The 18,218-nt window shown below is 35.5% G+C and overlaps 6 protein-coding genes and 3 long non-coding RNA genes across 10 annotated transcripts; 6 read left to right on the forward strand and 3 right to left on the reverse strand.

The window, feature by feature from the left end:
• Nucleotides 1-3,280: 3,280 nt before the first annotated feature.
• LOC655301 (condensin complex subunit 2) lies at nt 3,281-6,648 on the reverse strand. Of its 2 annotated transcripts, none has more exons than XM_064354733.1 (9): nt 6,478-6,648; nt 5,691-5,801; nt 5,477-5,641; nt 4,966-5,429; nt 4,757-4,915; nt 4,216-4,698; nt 3,908-4,079; nt 3,649-3,855; nt 3,281-3,599 (listed from the first exon to the last, which is right to left on the reverse strand). In XM_064354733.1, the coding sequence occupies exons 2-9, from the start codon at nt 5,796-5,798 to the stop codon at nt 3,411-3,413; spliced, it is 1,947 nt and encodes a 648-aa protein (XP_064210803.1). In that variant the 5' UTR covers nt 5,799-5,801; nt 6,478-6,648; the 3' UTR covers nt 3,281-3,410. The 2 variants fall into 2 exon arrangements, with proteins under 2 accessions (XP_064210803.1, XP_008197779.2); XM_008199557.3 differs by having other exon boundaries at nt 5,691-5,822.
• Nucleotides 6,649-7,077: 429 nt separating this feature from the next.
• EMC6 (ER membrane protein complex subunit 6) lies at nt 7,078-7,581 on the forward strand. The gene is made up of 2 exons (XM_008199414.3): nt 7,078-7,294; nt 7,342-7,581. Exons 1-2 carry the CDS (start codon nt 7,168-7,170, stop codon nt 7,551-7,553), a joined length of 339 nt encoding a protein of 112 aa, XP_008197636.2. The 5' UTR covers nt 7,078-7,167; the 3' UTR covers nt 7,554-7,581.
• A 41-nt stretch (nt 7,582-7,622) lies between these two features.
• TBC1d7 (TBC1 domain family member 7) lies at nt 7,623-8,715 on the forward strand. The gene is made up of 4 exons (XM_962002.4): nt 7,623-7,812; nt 7,867-8,323; nt 8,369-8,498; nt 8,549-8,715. Exons 1-4 carry the CDS (start codon nt 7,623-7,625, stop codon nt 8,645-8,647), a joined length of 876 nt encoding a protein of 291 aa, XP_967095.1. The 3' UTR covers nt 8,648-8,715.
• Nucleotides 8,702-9,037, reverse strand: LOC135265336 (uncharacterized). The gene is made up of 2 exons (XR_010332965.1): nt 8,912-9,037; nt 8,702-8,861 (listed from the first exon to the last, which is right to left on the reverse strand). It is a non-coding gene; the product is annotated as an uncharacterized LOC135265336 (long non-coding RNA).
• On the forward strand, nt 8,879-10,780 carry nac (neuronally altered carbohydrate). Its single transcript, XM_962099.4, has 4 exons — nt 8,879-9,019; nt 9,111-9,309; nt 9,357-9,875; nt 10,002-10,780. The coding sequence occupies exons 1-4, from the start codon at nt 8,943-8,945 to the stop codon at nt 10,209-10,211; spliced, it is 1,005 nt and encodes a 334-aa protein (XP_967192.3). The 5' UTR covers nt 8,879-8,942; the 3' UTR covers nt 10,212-10,780.
• A 1,707-nt stretch (nt 10,781-12,487) lies between these two features.
• On the forward strand, nt 12,488-14,149 carry LOC655623 (uncharacterized protein). Its single transcript, XM_962183.4, has 4 exons — nt 12,488-12,956; nt 13,111-13,253; nt 13,352-13,517; nt 13,567-14,149. The coding sequence occupies exons 1-4, from the start codon at nt 12,893-12,895 to the stop codon at nt 14,097-14,099; spliced, it is 906 nt and encodes a 301-aa protein (XP_967276.2). The 5' UTR covers nt 12,488-12,892; the 3' UTR covers nt 14,100-14,149.
• Nucleotides 14,150-14,158: 9 nt separating this feature from the next.
• LOC655702 (peroxiredoxin-1) lies at nt 14,159-15,321 on the forward strand. Its single transcript, XM_962263.5, has 6 exons — nt 14,159-14,327; nt 14,381-14,447; nt 14,503-14,644; nt 14,692-14,827; nt 14,880-15,114; nt 15,164-15,321. Exons 1-6 carry the CDS (start codon nt 14,295-14,297, stop codon nt 15,250-15,252), a joined length of 702 nt encoding a protein of 233 aa, XP_967356.2. The 5' UTR covers nt 14,159-14,294; the 3' UTR covers nt 15,253-15,321.
• A 430-nt stretch (nt 15,322-15,751) lies between these two features.
• Nucleotides 15,752-17,429, forward strand: LOC135265367 (uncharacterized). Its single transcript, XR_010333001.1, has 2 exons — nt 15,752-15,952; nt 16,001-17,429. It is a non-coding gene; the product is annotated as an uncharacterized LOC135265367 (long non-coding RNA).
• On the reverse strand, nt 17,000-18,190 carry LOC135265366 (uncharacterized). The gene is made up of 2 exons (XR_010333000.1): nt 17,431-18,190; nt 17,000-17,366 (listed from the first exon to the last, which is right to left on the reverse strand). It is a non-coding gene; the product is annotated as an uncharacterized LOC135265366 (long non-coding RNA).
• Between the last annotated feature and the right edge of the window lie 28 nt (nt 18,191-18,218).

The following is an 18,218-nucleotide window of genomic DNA, read 5'->3' on the forward strand; positions in this document are numbered from 1 at the left end:
AAAAATATTTATTAACTTAAAAAATGGTGGATGCGCCGAATTATTTGTTAAAAAATTTATAACTCAAAAACTAAAAGTCGTAGAGCAAAATGGTTTGTTCTAGTGACTTCAGCGGCTCATTTTCTGTACTACACCGCTATTTTTACAACACTACCTCACTCGAGGACATGGTAAAAAATTTATTTATTAACTTGAAAAATGGTGGATGCGCAGAATTATTTGTTAAAAAATTTATAACTCAAAAACTAAAAGTCGTAGAGCAAAACGGTTTGTTCTAGTGAATTAAGCGGCTCAATTTCTGTACTACACCGCTATTTTTGCAACACTACCTCACTCGAGGACTTGGTAAAAAATTTATTTATTAACTTGAAAAATGGTGGATGCGCCGAATTATTTATTAAAAAATTTATAACTCAAAAACTAAAAGTCGTAGAGCAAAACCGTTTGTTCTAGTGAATTTAGCGGCTCATTTTCTGTATTACCATCGCCGTTTTTACAACACTACCTCACTTGAGCACTTAGTAAAAAATGTATTTATTAACTTGAAAAATGGTGAATGTGCGGAATTATTTATAAAAAAATTTATAACTCAAAAACTAATAGTCGTAGAGCAAAACGGTTTGTTCTAGTGAATTTAGCGGCTCATTTTCTGTCTTACGCCGCCGTTTTTACAACACTACCTCACTTGAGGACTTAGTAAAAAATTTATTTGTTAACTTCAAAAATGGTGGATGCGCCGAATTTATTAAAAAATTTATAACTCAAAAGCTAAAAGTCGTCGAGCAAAATCGTTTGTTCTAGTGAATTTAGCGGCTCATTTTCCGTATTACACCGCCATTTTTACAACACTACCTCACTTGAGGACTTAGTAAAAAAATATTTATTAACTTAAAAAATGGTGGATGCGCCGAATTATTTGTTAAAAAATTTATAACTCAAAAACTAAAAGTCGTAGAGCAAAATGGTTTGTTCTAGTGACTTCAGCGGCTCATTTTCTGTACTACACCGCTATTTTTACAACACTACCTCACTCGAGGACTTGGTAAAAAATTTATTTATTAACTTGAAAAATGGTGGATGCGCCGAATTATTTATTAAAAAATTTATAACTCAAAAACTAAAAGTCGTAGAGCAAAACCGTTTGTTCTAGTGAATTTAGCGCCTCAATTTCTGTACTACACCGCTATTTTTACAACACTACCTCACTCGAGGACTTGGTAAAAAATTTATTTATTAACTTGAAAAATGGTGGATGCGCCGAATTATTTATTAAAAAATTTATAACTTAAAAACTAAAAGTCGTAGAGCAAAACCGTTTGTTCTAGTGAATTTAGCGGCTCATTTTCTGTATTACTATCGCCGTTTTTACAACACTACCTCACTTGAGCACTTAGTAAAAAATGTATTTATTAACTTGAAAAATGGTGAATGTGCGGAATTATTTATAAAAAAATTTATAACTCAAAAACTAATAGTCGTAGAGCAAAACGGTTTGTTCTAGTGAATTTAGCGGCTCATTTTCTGTATTACATCGCTATTTTTACAACACTACCTCACTCGAGGACTTAGTTAAAAATTTATTTATTAACTTGAAAAATGGTGGATGCGCGGAATTATTTATTAAAAAATTTATAACTCAAAAACTAAAAGTCGTAGAACAAAACGGTTTGTTCTAGTGAATTCAGCGGCTCATTTTCTGTATTACTATCGCCGTTTTTACAACACTACCTCACTTGAGCACTTAGTAAAAAATTTATTTGTTAACTTCAAAAATGGTGGATGCGCCGAATTATTTATTAAAAATTTTATAACTCAAAAACTAAAAGTCGTAGAGCAAAACCGTTTGTTCTAGTGAATTTAGCGGCTCGTTTTCCGTATTACACCGCTGTTTTTACAACACTACCTCACTCGAGGACTTGGTAAAAAAATTATTTATTAACTTAAAAAAATGGTGGATGCGCCGAATTATTTATTAAAAAATTTATAACTCAAAAACTAAAAGTCGTCGAGCAAAACCGTTTGTTCTAGTGAATTTAGCGGCTCATTTTCTGTATTACACCGCTATTTTTACAACACTACCTCACTCGAGGACTTAGTTAAAAATTTATTTATTAACTTGAAAAATGGTGGATGCGCGGAATTATTTATTAAAAAATTAATAACTCAAAAACTAAAAGTCGTAGAACAAAACGGTTTGTTCTAGTGAATTCAGCGGCTCATTTTCTGTATTACTATCGCCGTTTTTACAACACTACCTCACTTGAGCACTTAGTAAAAAATTTATTTGTTAACTTCAAAAATGGTGGATGCGCCGAATTATTTATTAAAAATTTTATAACTCAAAAACTAAAAGTCGTAGAGCAAAACCGTTTGTTCTAGTGAATTTAGCGGCTCGTTTTCCGTATTACACCGCTGTTTTTACAACACTACCTCACTCGAGGACTTGGTAAAAAAATTATTTATTAACTTAAAAAATGGTGGATGCGCCGAATTATTTATTAAAAAATTTATAACTCAAAAACTAAAAGTCGTAGAGCAAAACCGTTTGTTCTAGTGAATTTAGCGGCTCATTTTCTGTATTACACCGCTATTTTTACAACACTACCTCACTCGAGGACTTAGTTAAAAATTTATTTATTAACTTGAAAAATGGTGGATGCGCGGAATTATTTATTAAAAAATTTATAACTCAAAAACTAAAAGTCGTAGAACAAAACGGTTTGTTCTAGTGAATTCAGCGGCTCATTTTCTGTAATATTATCGCCGTTTTTACAACACTACCTCACTTGAGCACTTAGTAAAAAATTTATTTGTTAACTTAAAAAATGGTGGATGCGCCGAATTATTTATTAAAAATTTTATAACTCAAAAACTAAAAGTCGTAGAGCAAAACCGTTTGTTCTAGTGAATTTAGCGGCTCGTTTTCCGTATTACACCGCTATTTTTACAACACTACCTCACTCGAGGACTTGGTAAAAAAATTTATTTATTAACTTGAAAAATGATGGAATTATTTGTTAAAAAATTTATAACTCAAAAACTAAAAGTCGTAGAGCAAAACCGTTTGTTCTAGTGAATTCAGCGGCTCATTTTCTGTGTTACACCGCCATTTTTACAACACTACCACATTCGAGGACTTAGTAAAAAATTTATTTATTAACTTGAAAAATGGTGGATGCGCCGAAATACCTTATTCTGACTGTAAAACATCGAGGATAATGACTGAAACTCGACGCTTGGTGTGGGTATACTCTTAACAGGATAAAAAAACCTTGTAATATTAGATTTGTAATAATTTTATTAAACTGAATTCTTCACGTGTAGTGGAAACAAATTTTTAAGCTGTAAACATTTTTAACTTTTTAAAAAAAATTACACAGTAGAAATTAAGACTACAAAGTAAGTAAAAACTATTTCTTGGCGTCCCTTATAATAAAGTCTCCGCGATCGTTGATTGCTTCCAAATACAGACTATGGTCATTGCAAAGATGCAACAGAGACAGAAAACCTAAATGCGGGCTTAGATTCTTGCTCATCTCTGGAGCTAAGCGTGGTATCTGTTCATACACTTTCGAGAAGCTGGTTGGTTGAACAGTTCCCTGAAACCGAACGAATTAACTGAAGCAAAAACCCTTTCAATTTAACTACTTCTTCTCCCCCACTCAAGTGCTTCCACATACAAGTTTTGAGCTTTTTCATGTCGATTTTCTTGGCATGCATTGCGTACGTAACATGATCAACTGAAACAATTTCAGGGGCATCGACCAGATTCCCTGCCAAAAATTGTTGGTGTGCAATTGGTGGCATATCTTCCTCTAGCGTATGAGCGCCTGGTTCATCGTTTGCGTCATCCATCTGTTTCACAAAAAAATGATGTTTATCTATTTTTACAATGATAAGAACGTACGTTATGTTGCGAGCAGTAGAGCGAATCATTCGGATTTTCATAATCATAGACAGCCACTTCATAATCGTGGTTCTTCTCTACGATGTTGAGTTGTGGTAACGGCGTATTAGGCTTCAGATAAAGGTAGTTTAGGGACTTGTTGACCCACGAATCAAGCACAGGATATGTAATTCTGTAATGATGGCCATTAAGACACGGGAACAAAAATTACGGTACTTGTGTCTGAACAGCCATTAATTGGGAGCTGCATACACTATTTTTTACGATCCGAAAATTGAGTTATCGAATGTGGGAAAAACCGTACTTACTTTTCGCAAGAAGTCGAGCAAGGCATTCTCTTTATCACCAATTTTTTAAATGTCTTAGTCGCATCTTCCGGTAGTTCGAAAAAATTGATAGGTTGTGGTTCCTTTTTCTTCTTTGCTCGTTTAGCAACTTCCTGATCAGCGCCCGAATATCGGTCTGTTGATTTTTTCATAAATTTAACTTTCCAATGGTACGGTCCCGCCCAAATCTTATCAATATATGTTCCGGACTGACTTCTCACAAGCGTGTTGTAACTGTAATCGGTTTCAATGCGATATTCTGGAGGTATTGCATCAACTATGGGGTTGATTCCACCATGAAACTGCATCTGAAACACCTCTTGTGACTCAGTATCGCTGACTGAGTCGTCTCCGGGAACGTCGTTGTCTTCGAAAACGTCATGAATTGAACCATCGAGCTCCGGAATAGGAACCCCGTTCTCGTCAAGCACGGGCGGCGGTAAAGTGTCGCGCGCGTCTTCCAGTCTACAAATAATTTCCGTGGTTCCGGGAATACATCAACAAATCAAGAATTTTAACTCACAAGTTAGCTTCATCCTCAAGAGTCCACGTCCCAATTTCAAAATTTTTAAAACGCACGCATAGTTCGAACGACGACACTTCAGGCAAGTCATTTTCTACAATTTTATTTTCAAGTCTTAAAATCTCGTCGGGTTTTGTGGTCCAGAACTTTTCGTTACTCCTGAAACAAATGAGCGCAAATTCCCCCACGAGTTGAACAACAAAACTTACAACAACATGAATCTGTGACTTGCCGGGTTTACCGGAACTTTGGAAGTGAGTAGATTATCGATTGCGCTAACGTCTATACTCTCTTTAGTGGCAAAGACGACCGGTTCCAGTGGCTTGACAGGGGCAAACAACGACTTGCCCTCTTGATCAATAAGAGTTGTTTTATCGGCAAGAATCGTTTGGATTTTTTTGCGCCTTTGTCGCTTTTTCTCGCGTGGGTTTTCGGTGCCATTGAGCTCTTCTGCGTCTTCAGCCGCTTGGGCTTGCTTCCGGTCGCTTTTCCCAACATTGCTGGCAAGCTGTATTCCTCTGGTGTGCACGTCGTCGATGCGTAAACTGTAAATTTTGGAGCCAACATCAAGGGAAGATCCCGCAACTAGCATAAGATTTGTCTGGTTTTGAATGGCGATTTTTTTTATTGCGTCTATGACATGCAGCTCCCAGGCGTTTCTTGAGGAGATTCTCTGGAAGCAATAGATTAGATGAGGGAAGGGCAAAACGCAACTCTTACATTTTCCGAGTACAATTTCTTGCATATACGCAAGTGGTCTTGAACTTCGGGCTCCGTCAAGGAACGCCCTATGTCCGCGGCTGGTGATGAGATGTTACTAAGCTTTTTTGACATCACCACCATGCTGCGTCTCCCGGACCGCTCTTGCTCTTCATCGTGGGGTTCCTTAAATGGTGTGTTAAATAGTCAAAGGTAGTCTCAAAGAATCAATTACCATAGGAGTATCACTCGTGGGTGTATTTTTCCGATGCGGTGTCGAAAGGCTTACCACAGACCGCCTTAAAAGGTCCCTACGAGGAGGGGTTCCGCTTTCGACCACCATTATCTAAATTTCACAGTAGCAGTTCTATAAGTAATACGTAAAATAAATTGGTTATTTCTGGTAGGAAATATTATCGGCAGGTGTTGGTCTAAACCCCACATTAGAAATATTGTGAGTTCCAGTAATGATATTTATTAGAAAGTTTGCAGACAGTCATCATAATCCGCTACGTCCTTCAATGAAAACATTTTCAACATTGGTTATGACGGTCGGTATTTCCTTAAACTTTCCACTTTACTTTGAAATCGTATGTTGGCATTAGAAAGAGAGACGTTACATCCTTGTTTTGGCGTTTTTTAATTTCGAAAAAAGTTAGCAAACACTTTCGAAGTTTACTTTTGATTGCCTCATTTTTTTATTGGATGAAGAATAGTTTAATTCTGCTTCGATCTGTATTAACATTCGGTAATGAAGCCATCGAAAATAATGATGAAACATGATGATGAAAATGTAAAAGAATAGTTATTAATGATTAGATCTCTTATTGAAACTATGGACTATTGTATGAATTTTTAAATTGACGAGTTTACATAAAAAACTAAGTAAAAGGCATGTATGGTCCTCGTTGAGATAGATATATCAGCTTACCACTCATATTAGAGAAGTTTTAGATTAAAGACAACAAAAAAAAATTGGATAAGATCAAAAAGCGGCTGTAGATAATAATGTGAACACTTACGTCAGAATTATAGAATAAACTAGGTAATAGCAACACTAGATGCTTTTGCTACTGATTTTTCAGGAAAAAATGCAGAAAAAGTTAATTTTTTACAGATATTTAAACACAAAAGATTGAGAAACCGTTAGCAACTTCACCATTCATTCAAATAAGCTGTCATTTGGTGGGCGGCTCTTGCCAACAGTTGCATCTAAACCGAAAATTACTAGAAATTGCAGTTAGGGGACATGTTGACACAAGTGTTTTGATGGTAGCATGCGACAAAAGCTTATAAGATTATGAAATAATTTAGAAATTTTCGTTTGCAACCACTATTCACTGCCTGTAATGTAATTTTCAATACAAAAATTCCGTTAATTATTTTTGTCTGTAGTCAGGGTCGAATTAAGAAAGTAATTCCTGGTCGACTGTAATGTTCATGTATTCATGGATTTAGCTGGAATCCAAGAAAAGGGTCAGGTCTTTGACGAATAGGACTGAGACTTGATGGTTATTTATTAAATATATAATTTTTTACAACTATATATAATCGTACAAATTAAATTAAAAAAAAATATTTTCGATTTTACCGCACTTCCTGCTTATGCGGCATAGAATTAATGACCAAATGAACTTACATTGGAACTACTGTCAGTTCGCATGAAGTGTTTATGATTTAATTGAAGTGAATTAAGAGGTTTCGAAGCGAGTATGTCGTCGAAAAATAAAAATGGGAATTTGGACGTGGTCGCTTACAGTGAAATGGCCATCAGGAATAATTTATCTGTGGTAGAATATTGCCGTACATCTATGGCAGCCCTCTCGGGTTGCACTGCTGGTGGGTGATTTAAAGACCTCTGACGGGTTACAGATAGTTTATTTCAGGGGTGTTGGGTTTGACGGGCTTATATGGGGCCGCTTTTTACATTTTCGCGGTAACAAGTTTATGGTTAATGATCCTCTGTAAAGCGGGACTCTCAAGTTGGAAAAATTTCTTTATTTCCCGCAAATCTCTCCTCACGAATGGTTTCTTCGGTCAGCTGTTCACCTACATACTGTGTTGGACGTTTATATACGGAATGGTGCACGTGTATTAAATTATAAATAAAGTTGTTTTTAATGGTTTATTTGTGATCAATGATCGCGTCCTGCGTATAGTAACAAAGATGGCGATTGACGAACGTAATTTCCGCTCAACATATTACGAAAAAGTCGGATTTAAGAGTGTGGAAGAGAAGCGATCCCTTGAAATTTTATTAAAAGAGAAACCGCTAGATCTGTCCAAACTGAAGCAGTTTTGTTTGAGATTCGGTGTTCCTGCGGCCCACAGAAATCTAGTGTGGAAATTGTTGTTGGGTATGTTGCTGCTGTTGTGTTGGTCATGTTCGAGCGCCCGTTTTGAATTTGAAGGTATCTTGCCGCTTCAGGAAAAATGCCACGAGTATGTAACAGAACAACGAAAGGAAGAGTATTCGAACTTGTTACACGCCTTAAACGTACTGAGAATAACGAACGATATTCCCAAGTCACAAGTTTTTGTGGCGATGTGGCTACTGCAAAATGGTAAATTGAAATTTGAGACCGACTATGAGAGTGAGAAAGGGCTGTTTTCAATTATTAGATCGATGATGTTTCACTTTGACTATGATATTGATATCTATTGGCTAGCGAAGGGTTTTTATGACTTTGTACAAAAGTTTCAATGTGAAGTTCCTAAGCTCATAGAAGCCACACACAGCTTACTAGAAAAGGAGGATTCCAAACTCTATAAGCATCTGAGCAAAATTGAAGCTTTAGAAAACCTGCCTTTGGACAGTTGGTTCGATTGCTGTTTTGCGGGAACTTTAAATGACATGGTCTTAGGAAGGTAGTGGACACACCCATAATTACTTGTTTTAAGGGATTGTTACAGAATATGGGACAAGATAATGGGAGGTTCATACAAAATTTTAGTTTACACAACTGTTGTTATTTTAACTAGTCTCAAACATAAAATAATGAGGTGTACTAACGTAGACTGCGTGATAGAAAATGTAAATAATGTAAGTCGGGACGTTAAACAACTTTACGAAAATTTAACCAAAACTTGCAGATATCGGAAGAACTAGCGGAAGTTATCGTTAACAAAACAGTAGAACTGTGGCAGCAACAGGGCAGTCCTCTGACAGTCTATGACAAACCCAAACCGTGAAATAGTGTCTTATTGTACTGTAAATGTATATTTTTATATTATTGTGTAATAAACTTTTGTAAATTTGAGTTGTTTGGGGTTTTTATTGCGTGTTCACATTATTATTTAAGAGGTTATGTCGCTTGACAACTGTCAAACGTGTCACTTTTCGGCTCGTTTAAACACTATTTTCTATTAAATAAACAATTTTCGACGTTCCAGGAAGCACAAAAGCCTAAAAACTCACTGATAAGATAAGAGCGAAATGTGAATTCCTCTGTTTACAGGTTTTAGCACAATTAGGTTAACCACCAAAATGGCACTAGGGAAGGAAACTGAGAGGAGTTTAATTCAGAAATATGTTACAATATTTCTTGTAGTTAGTGGCTATTGGTTAGTACGTCCTTTTCCTATTTATATTATCTTCAAATTGACTTGTTGCGTTGGCAAAATCGAAATGGCGCGAAATTTGTTTTATTTGTAGGGTCGTCTCGATTTTGACTGTGTTTATCAACAAAACCCTCCTCAGTGACATCAGTTTAGACGCCCCGATGTTCATTGCGTTGTATCAAACCTTCATAACCGCAGCCATTTGTTTCGTTAAAAAAGGCTTAGCTCGGGTATTCCCCCAACATTTTAGTTTCCCTGAAACGAGCGTATGGGACGCACAAACAATTAAAACAGTAAGTAACAATTAAAAATGACATAATTCGTAAAAATTGTTTTATAGATCTTGCCCGTGTCTCTTATGTTTACTATGATGATCGCAATGAACAATCTCTGCTTAAAATACGTCTCAGTCGCTTTCTACTACATTGGAAGGTCCTTGACCACGATTTTTAACGTAGCGTTCACGTTCGTAATCTTGGGGGAGAGAACGTCCAAGCAGTGTTTATTTTTTTGTGGTGTCATCATATTTGGGTTTTACTTAGGAGTGGACCAGGAAAGTCTCTCTGGGAGTTTATCAATAAGTGGCACCATTTTTGGTGTTTTGGCTTCGCTGTCTTTATCCCTTTATTCAATTTTCACTAAAAAAGTTCTGACAAAAGTTGATAACCAAGTTTGGGCGTTATCGTACTACAACAATATTTATGCAACTATTTTATTCATTCCCTTGATGCTTTTTAATAACGAATTCTTTGTCTTGGCCGATTACAGTGGGTTATCACAAACATATTTTTGGTTTATAATGACAGTTGGGGGAGTTTGTGGATTCGCAATTGGATTTTTTACCTCTTTACAAATCAAGGTAATAGTAACAAACATGGGTTTAGATAAAAACGTGGTCCAGAATGCCGTGGTTTCCAGAGCATTCTTGACCACGTGTTTATTTAAACCCACGGTATGATGCTGTGTAATTGTGTTTTTTGTACAGTATACGTCAGCTTTAACGCACAACATATCAGGCACAGCTAAGGCTTGTGCCCAAACTGTGTTAGCCACTTACTGGTATCAAGAAGCAAAGTCGGCACTTTGGTGGTGTTCAAATTTTATTGTCTTGTTGGGAAGCATGGGATATGCAAGAGTTAAACAACTTGATATGGAGAAAAAACATAAAGAGACCATGATGTATCAAAAAGTGTGATAATTGTGCGACTGTTTTTAATAAAAACTGTGATTTGTATAAGATAATTGATCAAATTGATTATTTACTCTAAAAATATGTAAACAAGTTGCTGGTTCAAAAACACATAAAAATACCAAAGCGGTCTATAAGTGTATACTATGTACATAGTAATTTAATTACTTGTAGGGATAAGAAATTGCCGTTGTGTAAAGAGGATACAATTAAAACTGTATTCCAGTTGAAATATAAAATTTTATGGCTATGTTTTTAAATATTAATGCCGTCCTATTGGTATAAAATTTCATGTTCGACCTGAATTAACTTGTAGTGCAGAAATCATTGGTTTTTAGATCACAATACGTCTGGCTTTTTTTCTATGCTATCTATAAGGATTAAATTTTATAAGGTAGATTTTTTTTATTAAGCAGGTAACACTTTTATAGTTCGTAACTATAAAAGTTAAGCAGTTTTGATTGTCTAGGATTTAATAGCCAATGACTTCTGCTGTGACTTCATAACAGTTGTTTCTTTGTACAAAAAATAATGTATTTAATTATGCAAGTGAAATAAAGTTTTGCAGTTAAAAATTTGTTATTAATTTTGCTTTACTTTAATGGTACTAATATATGGAAATAACACTAATGACGCCCCTTTATTTAAAAAAAATGTATGATCAGTGATTACCTCTTGGAAAAGTATAGGCAAGCGTATTTTATTTTCTCAAGATGTTCATTTTCTACCGTTTACATTTTACTAACTATATTATTGACTAAACAATATAAAAAATCTTTGTTTTTATCATAAAAATGCTGGGGAAGTTTTACAGAATATTATATGTAAATATAGGTACCAAACTTTTATTGCAATAATTGTAATCTACCTCTTCAATAAATTACATAGAGCTTTGAAAAGATAATCTAGAAAAATTCGAATTTCATTATTATTATTCGATTATCATGTTTCGGTCTCCAATCAGCTTTTCAATTTTGGATTAATTAGGCAACTTATTATACACCTTGAAAGGTCAAAACTGAATACAAAATACCTGGTGTAGTTGGCATTACCGAAATTTATAGGTAATTGGTAGAACTGGAGTAATAATATTTTAAGGAAGGTTGTAAAAGCTTGGACAACTTTCCCTTTCTTGTAAAACTTTTATTCGGTTAATTTTAATAACAAATCCTAAAATTTTTTGTTAAACCTATTGGCGGCGTTCCTCTATCTTGCTAGAAAATATTTTTGAGTTTTCCCAAATTTTTTAGATGCTATAAATGTTGAATATCTCTCTAAGGTTATTTCAAATGCTTATAGTGATTCACTCATATTTTTTTACTATTACAATTTAACTTTTAAGTTTTAATATTAGTGAAACAGAATATTAATAATATAATATTTTGAGCAATGAGTTTTCACTTATTTTGACTGATTTTTGTTTTTATTTCTAATGCAGTTATTACAGTGAAGTGTGTTACAAAGTGAAAGCTAAAAACGAATAAGCATTTCTAATCTCTTTCAGGGGGTAGCAAGAATTTGTTTACGAAATTTTTGCACAAAACAACATTTAGGCATCGTTTGTTTCAAAATATCGTTAGAAATAATATAAAAATAATGTTTGTTCAATGATTTAAAATTAATTATTTGAATTTCTTTATATGGAATTTTAGAAGAATTCTAAAAAATCACACGTACTGAGCAATAAATAAAGTATTATTTTGAGTGATTTAAAAATTATTATTAGTTTTTGAGGTACAGTAAAAATATATTATCAGACCCACCCTGAATAAAATTGGAAAGAGTAAACAGTCCGAATCTAATCTAGGAATGTATTTTACCAAAAACTTATCTAAATTTATTCATTTTTGCAATGTTTGTGTTACACTGGCGAAGTTTCACTAGTTGAGGCTAATTGCCGCTAAAATTAGAAAACCACTCAAATCAGTTTACTGCAAATATTGATAGAATTGTCAAATCGGATCTCATTCATCATCCTCAAATTGAAGGATCGGTGTCAAGGAATTGTACAACCGATAAAGATTTTATTTTACCAGGATATAGAAAATCTATTTTTGCTTCATATCCAGCCCGAGTATAATAAAAATTTAATAAAACAAGCACAGGTTGCATACACAAAATGTATTTCTGGGATCTAATAAATTCGTTAGCGAAACCCGTTGAATAAATATTTATTAGGTCCATATAATAATTATTTTGCAACTCGTAGATTATCGCATTTGTGCGCGATAAGCGAGGAGAATTCAATCGATAGCGCTGTTACACCTTATCAGATACAATCTTTATCTCCCCCAGCTCCATTTATTTGGTTAATACAACAAATATACAGTAGTTACCACCTTACCACCGCCACCCATAAGATTTAATTTCGCATAAATACAAACAAAAAATCTGTTACTGTTTGCGCTTCGAACGTGCGGTCGTTATTAACAATTAGTTTAATTGTAGCAGTGCTGGGGGTGGCTAGTGTTTCACTTTAAAAATATGTTCCTTGAATAAAAGCACGCCGGGTATTTGTTGTGACGTTTTCGTAAATGTTTGGATTGTCTGATCGAACACAGACTTGTGGATTTAAAATAAATCGATTATTTTCCTCTTAAAACAGACTCTAGTTAGTTTGTTGTATAGTTACAAAGCTGAAAAGATTTATACCGGGCATAAAAGCGCGCCGTTTGTTTGATGAAAATATGATCACTTATTTTGTTTGTCTGTTGATTGTTTTCGGGCGAGCGAGTGCCGTCGAGACCAGTGGTGAGTGCAGCTTGTGACTGATCGCCGATTTTTTATCTCATTTGCAATCAAATTCGTGATTTATTAAACTTTGCACTTGGGAATTATCGCCGCAAAAATCAATCACTGCGATAACCTTCGGGGTGCTGTATTTAACGCTTTGCCCAATTTTCAGCTATTTATGACGACAGCAACTTCTCGCCAGACACCTCACCGGAAAAAGAGTTTCTCAGATATAAATTTGGGTCCGATGTTGTTATGAAATGCAATCATCACCACATTTACGCCAAAGAGGAAGACATCACGTGGGAATTTAAGGTGCGCGCTGTATTATTAGCACGCTTCCCAGTAAACTGTATTTAGAACCAATTTAGTTTTTTGTACATCGCTTTTTAAATTAATTATTCTCTATGTAGCACTGTCTCTACAAAGGGGTGCACTGCGAGGGCAGCGAGTGGAAGAAGCTGGACTACAACAGGCGCAAGAAAAAATTGAGAATAAACAACGCAACGGACGAAAACGTCGGTATTTACAGATGTCTCCACAGCAATTCGGTCCTGAAACAGTTCACTCTGGACGTCGGTAATCACCTCCTGACTGTTTTGGGAGTTAAATTACTGTATTTTTGCAGTAACGACGCGCTACAGTGGGCCCCCGCCTGAAGTCGTCTCGCTGAGGTCGTCCTCAGACTCCGCAGTTCTGCCCAACACCCCCTTGGCGATCCAGTGCAAGGTTTCGAGTGTTTCGCCCCCCGTTATCCGGTGGTTCAAGGAGGGCAGTGACCAGAATTGTGAAGTGAAGTACGACGATCATTTCTACTGCCCCATCCCGTCCTCGAACGACGTGTTTCACATGAGTGGCGACAAGTATCTCAGCAAATTGAACATTTACAGTTTGCATAACATCAACAGCGGGACGTATGTTTGTCTGGTGTTGTCCGAGTTCGGCAACGACTTTAAGAACATCACCATTGAGGTTGAGGGGGGCGAGGCCGTGGAGGAGTCGCGGATAGTGTTCTGGTGGCTGTTTCTGATCCCCGTTTCTCTAGTGCTTGTGCCTGTGGGGATTTGGTTGTGCTTTTACAGGAGGAAGTCGAATCGTCGTCGTTTGAACGAGCAGCAAACGAAACTGATTAAGCCCGTCGTTAACGTCGAGGTTGTCTGATTATCTCATTGATTTGTGATATTGTAACGAAAATAAAAGTTTGTTTTGAATTCGCGCTTTTATTCGGTTGGCAGGAAAGTTGCCGGCGCTCAAAGTCCCTAGACTTGGCACTGACTTTCCAAAGTTTGATAATTAATTTCAGCGACTCATCGCAGTTTTAAACAAATTTGCTGGCAGTATCAACGTTTTGTTATCATGGCTGGACTATTTAGCACAATTGTACGACGGGTGAGTGTTTTATTTTTGGAAAAAAAAGTGGGGTTATGTCAATCGTTTTGTAGGGCCCCCAATTGTTAAAAACTGCGATTCCGGCTGGTAAAAACAATGCATTTAGAAATTTTTCTGTTGGTACAATATTTCGTCTGAACTTGATTGCGGTTTATCAAAAATCATGTGATTTTAGCCCCCACTTTGTGCGCTCCTCGAGTGCAACACCCCGCTCCTGACTTTAAAGGAACAGCAGTTATAAATGATGGCTTTAAAGAGATACAATTGAGCGACTATAAGGGAAAATATGTTGTTCTAGTTTTCTATCCTCTTGATTTGTAAGTTTGTTATAAACTGATTTTTTTTAATCAAATTTCGATTTTAGCACTTTTGTGTGCCCCACTGAATTGATAGCGTTAGATGAACGTTACGACGACTTCAAAAACTTGAACGCTGAAGTAATTGGTTGTTCTATTGATTCACATTTCTCGCACTTAGGGTGGATGAACACAAAAAGATCTGTTAGTAGTGCCTAATTTTTTAGTAATTTTTTTATTAATTATTTAATAATAGGAAGGGGGTTTGGGCAAACTAAGATATCCCTTGCTTTCTGACATTAATAAAACTATAGCCAGAGACTATGATGTCCTGCTCGAGAAAGAGGGAATTGCCTTGAGAGGTCTCTTCATTATTGACCCTAATGGCATCCTTAGGCAAATTACGGTAAATGATTTGCCAATAGGTCGTTCAGTAGATGAGGCTCTTCGGTTAATCGAAGCCATTCAATTCTTTGAAAAAAATGGAGAAGGTGCTATTTTTTTAAATTTGTTAGGCACAAATTTATGATTTAATTTTAGTGTGTCCAGCTAATTGGAAGAAAGGTAGTAAGACAATCAAACCTGACCCTCAAGGATCTAAAGAATATTTCCAAGCCGCTAATAAGTAATGAGTAAACGTTTTGTGTTTGTAAATTGTTACGTTGTAAAGATTTTGAATAAATATAAACTTAAGTAGATCAATTGTGTTTTTATTTGTTCGAAAAACAAACCTGGTGTTTGAGTAACGTAATATCCTGGTGACGACTGCAGCGGGTGTTTACTACAGCTAAATTCAAAGACTTATGGATTTATTATTTACAATTCAATAAATTGGAGTTTTTTATTAATTTGTTTTCTATGTCGGTACGGACGTTTTTAATTTTTTTTTAAGTAAGTTGTGTCAAGGATGAAAAGTACATTAAAATAAATTTATAATAGTATTTAAAATGAAATAGCTTGTTGTTAAAAGTTTCACGTTCCGATCTACGAATGCTATAGTGGGTCTAAAGTTTAAATAGTGTTTTTTGCTATATTTAAAAATAAAAATCTTGTTATATAATTTTTAGTGATGTGCTAACTGAAAAACACTAATAAATTAAAGTACTACTGTTTCATTTTTTACTTTGATCCAAAATGCGGATTATTACGTACTAACATTAATATTAATATTATAGTCCGGGACATTTCTATATGAGATACGAGATATAGTCCGGGACATTTGTATATGAGATACGTCATAGCGCATACGTTGAAGCGAGACTATATAGAGCACAAAAACTAGATAAGAGCTCAAATTTAGGGAACTTGGTTGTTTGATGTGTTTGACAGGTGACAAATGTAAACAATAATAAAAATTTAAATATTTCTTTATTGTAGTAAAGTTCAGCAAAACGTACCAAATGGAGAAACTTTCAAATGCTTTGAAGTACCGTTGCTGGATTACTGTTGAGGTTATGTTTGACCTTGGTATGACTTTCAGGTTTAAAGTTGAAATTTGCATTAAAAATGCCATAAAAGCCTCGAAGTGCCTTTTAGGGTAGTCATCGTCATGTGCCAATTGCATGCCCCCTCTCTGCCACATCAGTAAAATTTGCCACAAAAGTTTTAAAAAACGACTTTAAACAACAAAAAAGGCCCTATTTTCATTAACAATGAGACATATCTCGCTGCATGCGGCACGACATAGGCCTCATAGATCAATCTCATTGTGAATGGTTTTCGCTGAGATCACTTTGAGAGGGCTTCACTGAGACTGACGTTGGTGGAAGGCTGAAACCTGCCTCGCGAAAGTCTGCACCAACATTCGAAAACGCTGTCAATGGCTTAAAATGATAAATTGTGTTAGTTTTTTTGTGTCTTTTAGGATTAGTCTTTGAGTCCTGTCGCGCCGCATGTAGCGAAGCAGATCCCATTGTGAATGGGTTCTTTAAGAAACAGTTTCAATGTACACCACAAGACATACACTGAGACGGCCTCATGCCTCATATCATGGCTTGTAATTGACAGCGTTTTATAGAATGATTTGGAATCATAGTGCAGAGATTGTTGCGAGACAGGCAGGCAGGTCTCAAGCCTACTGCAGATGTCGCTCTTAGTGAGTCCATGTCTTAGAGATGCAAGACCAATTTAGACCAGTGAGCTTGGTGCCCGAGACCTATGTCATGCAGGAAGCCAAACTTCATCGTGAATGGACCCTTTTCAATGGGGCTGTGCTTTTTGAATAAATTTGAAATGGCCTTTTTGAAAAAAGCAGTTGTCTCTCTTTTATTCATCTATTCGACACGTTTGTATTCGATGCACTTACACCAATTTCATTATCAGTGTCTTGATTATCAGACAAGGGCAAAGTGGAATTGGGGGCAACCCAGAAATAAAAACACTTTAATTTCCTTTATTAGTAGGCTATATTTTTTATACAAGACGACTACTCTCAGATAGAGACGTACAAAAATGTAAACAAGAGGAAAAGTTGGTTTTTCGCAATATTTCACACTATTCTTCCACACGTCCACAGTAAAATCAGAAAGCGCTTCTTGTTATAAAGCCCTTATTATGTTTTTCGACGATGGCTGAGACTTTGTGACGTATTTGTTAAACGTAAGTTTTCAAATACCCCATGCCAGTGCAACGGAGTTATATTAACAATTTTATGGGATTATTTTTAACTTTACACCCATTCTGCTTGAAACAAGAGTCGCTACCAGGAAATAACAACGAAAAAAGTGGACCCAAAAGGCTTCAGCTGCAAATTATAAACACTATCTGTGATTTTTTTAATAATTAATTAATAAATGTCGTGAACTTACTTTGAAGTAAACAGTGAGCTCCATCTATAACTCATAATTACTTGAACCGCAATTCCCATCATCAAAATGTGCAAAACTGCGATAAGTGAGGTTATGCAGGTATGCACTTTGTTTTCCAGTTTTTCACACAAAATATATCACAAATTGCGCAAATCATACAACCAGCAACAGTCAGTACTGTCAGTACGTCACAGCAGCCTTCTCCAGCACAATCACTGACTGCAATTCTGTGTTGTGCCATTCCCCTTTCATCATATAATCTATAATTGTTATATGACAAGTAATGTTTCTACCTTCAAAAATACTTGCGTAAATATTTTATTATCCCGTTAGTACACACTTTTAAAGCAGCCACTGGTTATATAGATTAAAATTATAACATTTCCTTTGTTATTGTGTTATTGTTTACATCAGTCAGCTGTTTACTGTCATTTTCTAATGCTACCAATTTAAAAAATGTTCCTGTTATTAAAGCTCAAGGACCATAGAATGAGAGAGAGAACATTTTTTGTTCACATAGACGCTGAATATACGTATAAATGTCAGAAAATTCAAATTTTTTATGTCCAAATAGAAATGTCCCGGACTGTATATTATATTATAACACTTAATACTTAATTAACGCTAATTCTATAAAAAAGCTCAACATTTTTGCTGATTCAAATTATAACTATCACGAACCAGTGAGCAAAAAGTTGGTAGTTTGTTGTACTTCCCCTAAATCTATAAAGGTTTACAAAGTGGCGCATTAACTTTTCATTTCGCTATAGCACAGGTTCAAACAAACT

The sequence above is a fragment of the Tribolium castaneum genome, chromosome 2, assembly GCF_031307605.1.
Source record: "Tribolium castaneum strain GA2 chromosome 2, icTriCast1.1, whole genome shotgun sequence".
Classification (NCBI taxonomy): domain Eukaryota; kingdom Metazoa; phylum Arthropoda; class Insecta; order Coleoptera; family Tenebrionidae; genus Tribolium; species Tribolium castaneum.